This window comes from Pundamilia nyererei, unplaced genomic scaffold (genome assembly GCF_000239375.1).
Source record: "Pundamilia nyererei isolate P.nyererei 1_Seehausen unplaced genomic scaffold, PunNye1.0 scaffold00010, whole genome shotgun sequence".
Taxonomy (NCBI): domain Eukaryota; kingdom Metazoa; phylum Chordata; class Actinopteri; order Cichliformes; family Cichlidae; genus Pundamilia; species Pundamilia nyererei.
The window spans coordinates 753,546-767,016 of NW_005187411.1; the positions used below are offsets into that span (position 1 = coordinate 753,546).

The following is a 13,471-nucleotide window of genomic DNA, read 5'->3' on the forward strand; positions in this document are numbered from 1 at the left end:
AAAAGTCTAAAAGCTACGCTGATATTAATGAGAAAAAGCAAAAACTGGAGGATTTAAACAATAAAAGTAAAAGTAAAAGAGCAAATGTATTTTGAAAGTGAAAACATAAACTCAGAATACAACATTATAACCACTATGACTCATTCAAATCCCCCTGTTTGTAAAACAATCCAATACAAAGTATTTAACTACAGCTCGTTACTGTAACGCTCGATCTCGCTGTCTATTGGCTGCTGGCAAATGCCGCGGTCGTTACATGTCAACCAACAAATTAAAGCGATTCTCCTTTCACTAGATTTTCAGAGAAAGAGAGAGGGAGTGAGAGAGGTTGAAAGGTAGGTTTCGCGCTGCATCCTGGGTACATAGCTCCACTGTGATGCAGTGAGCCTGTTGTGTTGACTGGACACCAAAGTAAAGTGAAACTGGAGCGGGTCGGCTCCGAGGGGCTCTCCGAGCGAGTTACGATGCGTCTTTCACGGTGTTGAACGGTCGCGGTGAGCCATGAGCCAACTTCGCCGGTCGCCTCGAAGCGGAATGAGCCACTGTTGAGCCCCGAAAACGATTCCTTCTCGGAGGGGGGAAAGCAAAAATGAAGAAGCCGAGCGCCCTGCTCCCCGTTGCCGGCTTGACTGGGAAATGGTAGCGTGCTGTAGGGACCGCACTGGGAAGGATCATGGTCGAGAGGAGCAGCAAATTCTTGTTGATCGTCGTCGGATCCGTGTGTTTTATGCTGATTCTCTATCAGTACGTGGCCCCCGGGGTGATCAATTTCGGCTCCCCGCACGGTTATTTCACGGAAGAAGACGAGGGGGACATCTTCCCCACTCCGGACCCCCACTACGTTAAGAAATACTACTTCCCCGTTAGGGACCTGGAGAGGACGATTGATTTCCAAATTAAAGGGGAGGACGTGATCGTGTTTTTGCACATCCAGAAGACAGGGGGGACTACCTTCGGTAGGCACCTGGTGCAGAATGTCCGTCTGGAGGTCCCCTGCGACTGCAGACCGGGCCAGAAGAAGTGTACCTGCTACCGGCCGAACCGCAAGGAGACCTGGCTGTTCTCTCGGTTCTCCACCGGCTGGAGCTGCGGTTTGCACGCAGACTGGACGGAGCTCACCAACTGTGTGCCGGGGGTCCTCAACAAGAAGGAGAACAAGCAGAAATCCCTGAGGTGAGACTGGGAGGTGTTTGGTGTAGTCAGGCTACTGTAGACTATGGAAAAGACACAAAGTGTGGTTTAGGTTCTAATCCCCCAAACTGCGGAGGATTTTGTTTGTCTGAAACTTTAGAGCTCTTCTCCACTGGAGGTACAATAAGGTCACTGAAAGCTCGTAAAAACTTACAGTTGATAAATAAACTTATGTCACTCAGTCAAACTGCCTTTCAGTTCTTAGCAGCTTCTTTCTGTTCACCTGGAGCAGGTTTTTTTTTTCTTTTTTAATCGCAGGATTGTTATTGTGATCCCAGAGAAGATAAAGCACAACAGAGGGTAATATAAAGGTGTTATAGTCTCATAAACGAATGTAACAAACGCATGAAAATCCCCACAGCTTCTTCACGGATGTGTTGTTCTCTGCATGGGACAGCATTACCATATAATTTTCATAAAGTCATCTATCTGTAGGTCGAGAATAGATGCTGAGAGGCAAATGTTGATTGACATTTCAACACTACACTGTCACGAAATGCCACAGGAGCTCAGCAGCATCTCTGACAATTGTTGATCGGTGCCAGTATCAGGGTGCCCTCCCACTGAATCGTACACTGAGATTTGGCTGAATTTATTTCAGGAGGGCTGTAATACATCCAGGCAACATTTCCGCTCAGTAATAATCCCTCGCTTTGACTGCGAGGTACCCAGACACAATGCGCATCTTATTAAGTTATAACCCATTTCTTCCCCAAGCCTTCCCCATTGTTGTTGCCCACATATTGCATCCCTCACCCAGACATATTGACGGCTGTATCAACTTCCATTTCACTGCACCCCTGTGGTTAAAGGGTACGCTTGTTGAATGGGTTATGTGTCTTTGTGTTGTCTGAGCTTGTTCAATATTTTATTTTGGCTATGGGTGATCAATAGGACAAAGAGGGATTAGAAATTGTGGAAATTTGTCTGTCTGGCAGCCAGGCGTGGTGGAGATGTCAGGCCGGCTGCTCTGCTTCCCATGGCTGCTCAGACTGGGGGATCAGTGCTGCAGGCTGGGCTGGGCTTGGCTGGTAGAGGGGGAGGGAGATCGGGGGACCCTGCGGGGGTTTGGCTCCGCTCTAATCCGGGTGATTATTACCACTGGGACGCGCATACACACATACACATACACACACTAGCAGTGGTATTTGCTACTGGCGTCTGTCCTGACTCCTGTGGTTTCCCTGGGGCAGAGGTGATAACGTGTTCGGGCATTCTGCATGGAGGGCTGAGATATCACCGTGGATGCAGGATAAACTGCCTTTCATCACTTTGTGAACAGTTTCTGAGCCCGCGCGCACCTGAAGAGGCCACAAGAAAAGAACGAGACAAGAAGGCAGAGAAGATGAGAGTAAATATGCACGGGTGAGAGCACAGATGACAGACGATCGCTTGGCCCGGGTGTAATCGACTGTCTGAGCACTCGGGGCAGGAAAAACAAGGCAATGCAAGGGTAAAAACGCCCTAAAGGAAACCGTGCCGCTCCGAGCTGTGTACAGCGCAACTTTCACAAAGAAGAGAAGTGAAAAACTGCAAAGAAACAAGAAGCGCTCTCTGTTTCTCTCTCTGTCACGGCTCTGTTTGTTCCCTTTTCTCCCTCATTGCCTCTTTTTCTGGCCTCTGTCCTCATTGTTCGGTCCTCTTGTGCCACTCTTATAATGCTGGGAGCATTTATCTTGAGGGCATTGTCGTGCAAAGGCGAGTTAAAGCGTGAATTTAAAGGTGTCAGTGTGGCATTTCTCGGTGTCCCCCCAACCCGCAGCTTTCCGATCAACTGCGTATATTCGTAGGGCGTTTATGTTTGAGGAAGTGGGTTTGAGTGAATCTATGTCTGTGTGAAACGGAAAATGATTATTTAAAACAGACCTATGTAGCAGGAGCAGTTGTTGTGCTGACAGATCCAGCATCCCTCTCTCCGCAGCTGTGCGCTCATACAGCTGTCGAGTGGATTTTACACAAACGTCTCAAATGCTGCAAAAATAAAATGTGAATTAGGACCATTTCCATCAGCTGGATTGAGGCACATAAATACACCACCTGGCTGTCAACAAAAATGTATATCTGCAGGAAAACCTGAATAAAGTCCAGACAAACAAACATATTTAAGATTTAGTGGACAAGTCACTAAAGATGGCTACCACTACTACTACTGTAAGGGTATGTGAATACATCCCAAACTCATTCAGTTTGGCTTTGCTTGGTATGCTGTGCTCTATATGATATGGATATTTCCTGAGTTTTAATGTAAGCCAAACATCTATTTCATGTCTATGTCTTTATGTTCACACGCCCTTAATGAAAATCGATGAGCTTTCTCCCACAGTGTTTTGGCAGCACACCAGTCCTTTTCATCCGTGTAGCAGGCTACCAGGGTTAGCCTTGCAGTGTTTCCCCGAGGTTAACTGTCTCCAGAAGTGGATGGGAGGGTTGAGGAAGCTTATCGGTGGGGTTGCAGCTGTAATGACATCAGCAGGAGAGCCACCAGGGTCGTGGTCAGGATTGGCTTCTCTACCAGCAGAGCTTCTTGCAGCGTTGTCTCTTGCTACTAGCTTCATGTGGGATGCATATTAAGAAATAATAATGATGACTAGGAGATTTTAGGGCTGACTTTCGGACGCTGGGGTTGTCGTTGGGTTTAAGTGGAGCTAAAGTGTTTTAAAGCTTTTACTCGTCGCTCAGTCACATGGTGAAACAGAGAGCAGAGGAGAGAAATGACAGTAAAACAGAGCAGATGCACACACTGAGCTGGAGTGAAATTAAGACTCATATAATATGTAATTATCATTAATGAAATGTTTCATTCTTACATTGTTTTAATTTTTTGATTATATTTTATCCCATTTTAATTGATTTATGCTTTGATGCAGTGATTCCCAAATTGCGGGCGGGGCCCCCTGGTGGGCCACAAAAGTATTGCATGTGGGGCAAATTACTAATAGAAAATCAGTTTGAGATTACTCAAGTATGTACAGTTCCATATTTATTTAAATTTGTGTATTGATGTCAAACGTTAATTAAAACTGGTAATATGGGTTGGTTAGTCTGTGGTAGTACTCATTACTGCTTTTGTATTGAAGTTTGTGTCAAAGTGGCAGGTGGGTCACTCACTGGGCTCAGCAGTTTGCATATGACTTGGTAGCATTAGCAATTTATAGCCAAGAGCCTGTTTCTGTTTGTTTGTTTTAAATAAAAATTTCAAGGAAACGCATCACAATCACAGATTCCATGGGATTTTCAGGTTTTTAAGTAGGCTGTAGGACTCTTGACTTTGGGAACTTCTTTAACGTGATGATGAAATCAAAGAAATGTGTCTTTGCTTGTTTCGTTCTGCTGATTAAGCATACCAGCAAAAAACCAAAAAATACTTTCAAGCCTTTTGTGAAAGAAGTATCAATATGTTTTTGTCCAAACAAGTGCATCCATTAATAAAATTCTGCGATATTTGACAGTTGCCTAATTTATTAACTGTTTCTAATTATGTTTATATGGGGGCATGTTGCCCTTTTAATAAGAGCTAGAGAGCATCATAATTACCCTTATGAGATTTCCAAAACATTTGTGGATTTGGGAGCTGTTTTGTATTGATGCTGTAACACTTTCCAAGCCCAGTTGTTATGGCTGGATTAGTTATTGATTGAACAGATGAGTCTGTTGCACCATTTCTTCTGAATATTTCCACTTGAAGAGAGCGTAACAGCAGCTTTAAAAACGCTGAAGAAAGTAGATAAAGTACGGTTTCTTTTTTTTTTTCTTTTAAATACAGTGAATCCTAATTTTTTTTTTTTTTTTTTTTGAAGAAAATAAAACAGTTGATTGGACATAGTTTGGTGTGGAGATAAATGTGGCAGCTTCAGAGCAAAGCGCATTAAAAGGAGCAAGCAGCGGCGTGATGAATAGTTGGTAATGGGGGAGACAGGTCTGGCTTTGATTGGTGATTAGATGAGATCGATATGAACAGTGGCATTGTGGGAGAAAGTAACTCACTTACTTAGCAGAGCGCCACTGAGAGTGGATTTGTCATCTTCCCACTCCTTATACCAGTTTTAATGTTCCCCACTGATCCCATGGGACACACTATCTCGCGCTCACACACGTCCACTAATAAGTGTGTGAAACAAACAGTCAAATGCAATGCTTAAGATATGGCGCTTCTAATTGGTTAAGGAGGTTCCTATCACTTTACTCAAATTAAAGCACCACTTTCAAATGGGGGAAACCATCTGTCCTCTGGAAGTGTGTGTGTGTGTGTGTGTGTATGCACACATCTCATGACTGTGTGTGCCTGTTTTTCTTTCTTTTTTTAATCCTGGCATGTCAAAGAGTGTCTTAGTAAGCAAAGTGATGGGGCTAATTTTACTGCCTTAGTCTCAGTCCTCTTTCAAATCGCTCCCTGTTTCTTTCTCCCCCACCTCCTCTTCAGCCCCCCTTGGCTTGTCTCTAAAACACTTTCCCTCCCTCCCTCTCCTTCCATCCTTTCCTCCCTCCTTCCGTCCACATGACGGTGTCACTCTAATCAAACAGCAGGCTTGCTTTCTGCTTGGTGGCTTTATGGCTGGGGGCTCTCTTGCTGTCTCTCTTTCACTTTTCCATCCATCTCGGGCCCGTTGTCTTTCTTTCCTTCCTTTGCCATCGTTCTCTCGCTCTCCCCCCGAGCGTGACTACTGCATTAGAGGAAATGTCTTTTCATGGAAGATTTGCTGCAATTTCCAAAATGGCTGCTTTGCCTAATGGACAACTGCCTTGGTTCTAATGAATGATTACATGTATGAGGGAGGGGAGGGGACGATGGCAGGGGGGAACAGAAGAAGAGATGGCGGCGATGAAGAGCAATATGAGGAAGAGGATGGAATGAGTGTGGGACAAGAGGAGAGCTGTCAGGGAATGATTGGAAAGATAAAGGATGGAGGGGTGAAAACGTTTAGTTTCATTGCTGGGGAGGGGGCTAGTCAATTAGCACGGTTGTCAAGCACTGGGCATTACTCTTCTTTCAATAGGTCTGATTCAGATTCACAGCACAAATCACTGCACCCTAAGATGGCTGTGTGTGTGCGTGCGCGTGCGTGCGTGTGTGTGGCGTGAGAGCGGATGCGTATGCATGTGGTAGCCCAGCATGATGCCAGTGCAACCCAGCATCCAGATTAACTTTGCAGAGGCAGCCACGGCTGATTGGCATATCATATGTGCGTGTGTGTGTTTGTCTATGCGAGCACATGCACGCGCTCATGTGTAGTCAGGCAGGTCAGTGTTAATCCAATCAGATTAGCTGGGTTTAAGCGCTGCCGGCCAGGAACACCAAAGCCGGTTACGTCCGTTCATCCTGTGGCTGCGGTTATAGTATTCCCGACAAACATTCCCAGATCAGTCCAGCCAGTTATTCCGTTCATGAACTCAAATCCCCTTTTCTTCTCAGGCAAGCCTGCTTATCTTCCTAGAAACCAGGCTCCGATTGGGTTTATCTCTCATGAATAATACCAGTAGCTGCTTTACTTTACCTGATGAATATCATGTTTGTACAGTGGACATGCAGTGATAAGTGTCTGGATGGATGTTTACATTTAGTCGTGGGAACATTAGTAGATTAATGGAGTTTTCAAAGGACACACAATTGATCAATGACAGTTGTTATGACCTGTTTGGTAATTAAGTAAAATATCAAACACTTGCTGTAGGAGGCGACAGGAAGGGCATCCAGTGTAAAAATCCATGCCAAACTAAATATGCAGATCCATCCACTACGGCGACCCCTTAGGAATAAAGCAGAATTTGTGGTTCAGCAGGGATAGTACGTTTGCAGTCCATCTTTCGGCAGACCGATGCATCATCAACTTCCAGAAATGCACAGTTAGAATTTTAGAGGACTGGGCGAAGACCACTCTCTATGCACGTTTGCAGGACCATACCGAAAGAAGCTTTATAGGTTGTGTATCTGTACAAGCTGCCACCAGGCCGATAATCCAAAGTTCTTGCTGCTCAACCTCTGTTTTATTTAAAGTTTTCTTTTTAAAGTTTAAAATGCTTTAGTGTGGATTTGAATAATGAAGCCACCACAGACGTGCCAAAAGCTTCAAATATCAACTCGCTGCTCGCAGCCTATTTGAGACTTTGACAGGACAGTGGATAATGTCAGGTGGATCGGTAAACACTGCACTACTAGTTCGTCATTTAGCTTTATCTTGAATTGGGAAAAATGATAATCATTTGTTATCATACAGCAAATAGTTTTGTTTTGGGGATTTTTAAAAGTTAAGTAAAGGTTTTGATTCTTTGTAGTCTGTTTAGTTGAATGCCGTTTCAAGATGTCCTCAAATAAAATGGTTATTTCTCTACTGTTAGAAAAAGTTGAGATGGATTCTGTATCTGTTTTCTCCTTTGGTAACGTAGAATTGACAGGTCTGTGCTTCACTGCTGCTTCGCGTTGACTTCAGGAGTTCAGCTCAGGTTCATTCTCAGGTCATTGCGTCAACGCATAACACAGCCTCAGGATTCAGAGCTGAGACTTTAGCTCAATAGAATATGCCAATACCTCTGTTGGGCCTCATCACTACACACATACGCAGGGTTTTAGTTTGACTCCGTGCCACGGAGACCATCTGCAGACGTTTTGCAGCAAACGAAAGGTTGGCTTTGGTTGATCAGGGATGCAAATGTCTGATTAGAACCAAACTGTTGACGTTGGGCATTACAGAATCGACCTTAAAGTCAACACGAACCGGCACAGAAATCAAACCAGTACAGTGAAGCCGAGTTGAGGCCATTGCACGTAATTGATTGGCCGCAGCTGTTTCACCTCAGTGGATTGTAAGGGCAGGAGAAGTAGAGGGACTGCTAAACATCGTCTCCATTGATGGTATGTGAAAGGTTATCATTACCCTGCCTGCAAGACTTCATTATTGATTGAGTGCTATGGATTAGATAGGTTGGGTTTTTTTTGTTATTGATTGATTGATTGAACTTGAATGACAGTAACATAGAGCAGAGTCTTACCAGACCAGTATGGATGTATGCTGAAGACAGACGACAGACACGCAGACAGAGAGAGCATAAGCGCGGGACAGAAAAGCAGGAGTGATGTGTTTCTTAATCATTACACAGCCCCTACCGCTCTGTGTGTCACTCCTTTTCTTCCACCCTCTGTTGCCGACTGTCAAATGTCAACCCTCGCCACCGCCACCGAAGTGATTCTGCGGCCCTGTGGACAAATAACCGTGCGGTGAATGATTAGCAGACATTTCTATGGCTGTTAATAAGGGGTGTTACGCTGCAGCAGCTCTGCCAACAGGATTACCGCCTATTGATTATCCTAGCCTAGCATTAGTTTTGCTAGCTAAAAGCGACTGGCTGATTAGTGAGCATTTCTATAGTGGTTAATGAGTGGTGCTGCGGAATGCTATGGTATGCTATCCATGAGAATGGGATTACAGTCTATTAATCAGACAAGAGGCTCGCTGGAGTCATTAGCCAGCCCCGCGGCAAAGTCAGCGCATCTGTGGCTTATTTCTGGTTCCTAAATGAGGTTTGGCCTTGTCTCCATTGTCTGGTCTCTCGCTACATATCAACACTGAGTTTCTTGTCTTTCTTTTAACACCCAATGATTCCCTATTCTTTGATCGCACTTCTCATCTTTTGCCCTCCCTCACATCTTCTTTCCTTCCTCAGAGATGGAGAAGGACAGAGAGAAAGAGGGAAGGAGACATCCCTAGGGGAAGCCTCTCTCTGCATCCATTAACGGCACTGTCTTTTCACGTCCCTCAATATGACAAGTCCAGACAGGATGTGAACCCGGAGCTGCTCCTCATCTCTCAGTGTGCATTCCCTCTCCTTTATTTGTTAACAAACAAATAAATGCGACCGTTTTCTGCATGCTAGGATTTATGAATAATCTATTCACGAAGCTGATGTGTGTCTGTGGGTGCGTGCTTGCGTGTGTGCGAGCGAGAGATGGCCAAAGGAGGCATGTGAACGGAGAGGCGAGGCTGGCAAGCGTGTTAATTGAATTGTGGGAAAAATGCAAATCCTGCACTGCCTCTTTGAGTTAGGGGGAGGAGTTTCAGCTGACTGTGACCGTCTCTGCTCACACACGCCCATGCACACACACACACACTGAGCTAACTTTTACCGATCCCCCCAAAAAAACAGTTTTGCCTGCTACTATTTGACGCCTCTTCCCATCATTACCCATCATCCTTCTCAGTTTTTCTGCCCGTCATGCCATCCCAGGACCTCTTTTGTCTCTGTGTGTGTGTGTGTGTGTGTGAGTGTGTGTTCATATGTGTTTGCATGTGAGGGTCCCGCCAGAGTGAGGGAAAAATGAAATTCCTCGTTCTGCTACACTTGGTTTGTGTACTTTGCTTTAGGGCAGAGCTGTAGATCACCAGAGTTGCTCCTTGTTTTGTTTTGGTTGTTTTGAAAGTGCAGTGTGTGTCTGTGTGCGAGTGCATGTCCTCTAACTTCATTGGTGCATGTGCGTGTGCCGTGTGAATGTGTGTCCTGTGGGATCTGTGTTCACAGCACTGTACATTAATTTGATTTGTGAGCCTGCCCGTGACTGCATGTTTGCCTGGTAAACCACAGATGAAATGTGTTGCTTACATTGCTGCCAAGCGTCACTGAAAATGCATATTTCTGATTATCTTCTAATACAAATAATGAGCTTTGAGCTGTGATTTGTTACAATTCCTAAAAGCCAAGGTGTGTTTGTGAACATTTAGGTGCACCTCACCATTATTTCTGCACAATGTCAGCTTCAGATGATGCAGTTTCTTGTTTCTGAGGCCTTCCCAGGGATGTGACTCCAAAATCACTGCATTTACATGAATAAGATTGACGTTGCATAATAATAATATCTACATTTTCTAAAGGCTTTAAAAGGCGAAAAAGCTCGACGGTGGTCACTTTAAATATTAACAAGGACAAACCGAACAACAAAAAGTCACTCGCTGCTTTTTCTCCAGTATGAACAGAGCGGTAGTTGTGACGTCACATCTGCACTCGCCTCTGTTCCATTGTTTCCATAACTCGCTGCCGCCTCTCATCCAAACTGGCATCTCCTGACTCGCCCTTGGATTCTTCTGTCGGATTAGTTCTATGTTACAAATGCCACTGGTGACATTGAGTGTTTTTGTCTTAACTCTGGAAACAAGCCCCCGAACTTCTGGTTTCATTTCAGCCCTCTGTGCACCATCTGTAGCTGGGCATAAATAATAAAAACTTCATCGGGCTGCTCGGAGAGATTTAGGTTTTTATTTTGTGCTGAGCAGAATTAAAGGCGAACCGCAGCTGATTACTTGTACCACAAACAGTCGCATGAGGAGCTGTCAGGTGGCAGCTACTAAAAGATGTTTCTTGCACACAAACGCACACAGATTATGCGAGAGGCCTGGTTGAGTTAAGAGTTAAATCCATACGTCTCCTTGTTTGAAAATCAGCACCGACTCTTGTTGATCTGAGCTTTAAATGTAGGGCAGGCCTCTCCTGTAACTGCACTAAAGAGACGAGTGAGAGAGTGTCACTCTGCCAAATAAAGGTCAGCGTTAAAGCTAATCCAGTTATACTATTCTTAGTGCCTCTTCACCTCTTTGTCTCTTGCCGCTCTTCCTTCTCCTCCTCTTCTTCATCTCACTTGGCTCTGTGGATCTGGGCTGCAAGTATGTCAGGTTCACCTTTGTTTTCCCCTTCTCTCTTTCGCTCTGTCAAAAAAAACTTCTTCATCCTGCGCGCCACCACCGCTGTCATTCCGAGTCCCCAGCGCGTGTCAGCTTCCTCCAGAGAGAGGAAGTGATGTGTCAGGATGCGCCTTTATCCGCCAGTGATCTGATCTGATGTGAGATTGAGATAAACACAGGAGGAGTATAATGTTCTCTCCCTCTCTCACCCTGGGGAACTGTACGACGGATTTCTTTTTCCCCCCCCACCCTCTGTCTGTGCCTTTTTTCCCTCATGTGCACAGACAGAAAAATCAGGTGGTCTTGGGGTAATTGCCAAGTTACAAAGGGAATTCTAGGGAGTGGGTCTTTCATGTCTGCTAAGCCCGTCAATTCCTTAAAATATCTCCTTTGATACCTTATACTAGAAGTTTAGGAAGAAGTCTTGTAACAGTGAGATCACTGGTTTGATCCCCCATGATATGTAATATTTCTTCCGACAGCTTTGTGTTGTTACAGTCTTTAAGTAAGATACTAAACTTCCATCAGCTTCTAGTTTTATACTTTTTGTTAGCCTGTCAAATAAATGCAAAAAAATACAAAATTACTTCAGGAGCTCCTACAGATGCATAGTACAGTGTTGTGACATTTTTTAGACTAGTACTTGAAAAGGATACAAAGTGTATCAATATTTCAGATTTTCCCCTGGAGTTGTCCTAACAACCACATAGATTGGTTACTTAGGCTTTAATAGGCAGAGAAAATCCAGTCCCACTGAGGCTGCACTGTTTTCAGCAGACAGTCTAGTGTCTTATATTTAAAACTGCTGTATTTATTAGAGTAGATACACATGGAGAGGCAAGGCTAATACCATAACCAACCACTTGAACATTGCGTCCTTCCATCTTCTACCAGTTATAAAATCAGGGTCGTGGGGAGAGGATAGGCCAGTACATCCTAAACAGGTCACCAGTCTATGGCAGGGATAACAGAGAAACAGACAAATGTTGAAAATGACATTCACTCCTATGGCCAATTTAGAAATCCCAATTAACCTAACCCCATGCACATGTTTGGACTGTGGGAGGAAGCCAGTATACCCAGAGAGAACCCACTCGAGCACAGGGAGAACATGTAAACTCCATAAAGAAAGGACTCAGCCGACCAGTGTGGATTCCCAGAACCTCCTTCCTGTGAGGCAGCCGTGCTAACCACTGCACCCTGGTGCTGCCCGTTGCGGATATTTTTAGATAACTCCCCAACTAAGCCTGAACATCTGTTTCAAAGTTTATTTTCATACTTAGTCAATGGCATCCACTGCTAATACGCTTTCGAGCATTCCACTCCAATCTCGGCCTAAACCCCGGAAATTTTGGTATGCTGTAATTATCTCCAAGGTAGTCCTGCTACCTCCTAAAAAAATATTTTAGTAGACAACCGAACAGATGACCAAAAAAGGAGCTTTGACGAGTTCAAACGCATGAAAACGCATCACTTAGCGGTGCTTAAGAGGGCTTTGTCATGTCCCGGAAAGTAGAACATAACAGCCCAATTAGAGCTGAGTATGTAAATTAGATGTTTATGAGAGACAAGACTTATCCTGCCTCTTTAAGGCAAACAGTTAATTATGTGCGCTTCCCTTTAATGGAGTCTTCTCCCCATGGTCGAAGGCAAATGGGATCCGAAAGTCCCACCAAATGCTGATAAGACATGCCTTGTTACTACACTGGATATTAAGAGCTCGAGATGTATTGAAATCGTTCAGTCTTTGTTTTTGTGTTTTTCGCTTGTTCTGAAAATTGGACTTGGCTGCACATCCCAGTCTGTAATTACTCGACAAATGAAGCCAAAGTAATAACTATCAAACCGCTTTCCCAATGACTTCTTGTCACTCCGCTGCCGTCTATGAATTTCATATTCTCCTCTAGTGGAAAGCCAGGTAATTTGAGGTGTTAGCTCCAAAGCTTTCAACAAACGTTACCCCACCACCAATGAGCCTTTAAGCACAGAGAAGCTTTCAGAGGTGAGTGTGTCATTGTGAAGCAAGGTGTTCCCAGAAAATGAGTAAAACAAGTGAGATTGTTCTCTTTTATTTAAGCTTTTTTTCCTTTTTCCCTGCTAGGAAAGTAATTTAAACACAGTGTTGACTGAAAGAGGTCGCGAGGCAGAGGGATTTGGAAAAAAAATGATTCAAATTAAGCAGCTGATACTCAGAAACACTACGCATAAACAAAGACAAATACCGGTTATAGGACTAAAAGGCTATTAATTTGCAGAAGGCAAGATACTAACTGTAATGCAACACTTAAACCACCGAAACAAAATAAAGAGAAGTACCATTAACAGTATTTGAAGAAGAAAAAAAAACACAGGAAAAAAGACCTAGGCAGTAGCCGTTTTCTCTGCTTCTGAGTGTCTATAGCAATAGATGAAAGAGAGTAGAGGTATTAAAGGTGCATGAAACTCCCTGGAGTCCAAAAAGATGTCACTTCATCACAACTTGGGCTATTTCCCATTTGCGTGATGCTGGCCTTTTGAGCATCACAATGCAAATAGTCCGAGGCACTCATGCAAAAATGCAGACCGTGCTCTCTCTGCCACACACATGCTCCCTCCGTCCCTTACAGACTTTATGATGT

At 44.3% G+C, this 13,471-nt stretch overlaps 1 protein-coding gene across 1 annotated transcript in view; it reads left to right on the plus strand.

Annotated features, from left to right (window-relative positions):
• The first annotated feature begins 328 nt into the window (after nucleotides 1-328).
• hs6st1a (heparan sulfate 6-O-sulfotransferase 1a) overlaps nucleotides 329-13,471 on the plus strand; it is a 59,422-nt gene continuing 46,279 nt past the window's right edge. Inside the window, exon 1 of the mRNA XM_013908448.1 lies at nucleotides 329-1,173. Within this exon, the coding sequence (XP_013763902.1) occupies nucleotides 674-1,173 (500 nt within the window). The 5' untranslated portion in view covers nucleotides 329-673. The remainder of the gene's footprint in view (nucleotides 1,174-13,471) is intronic.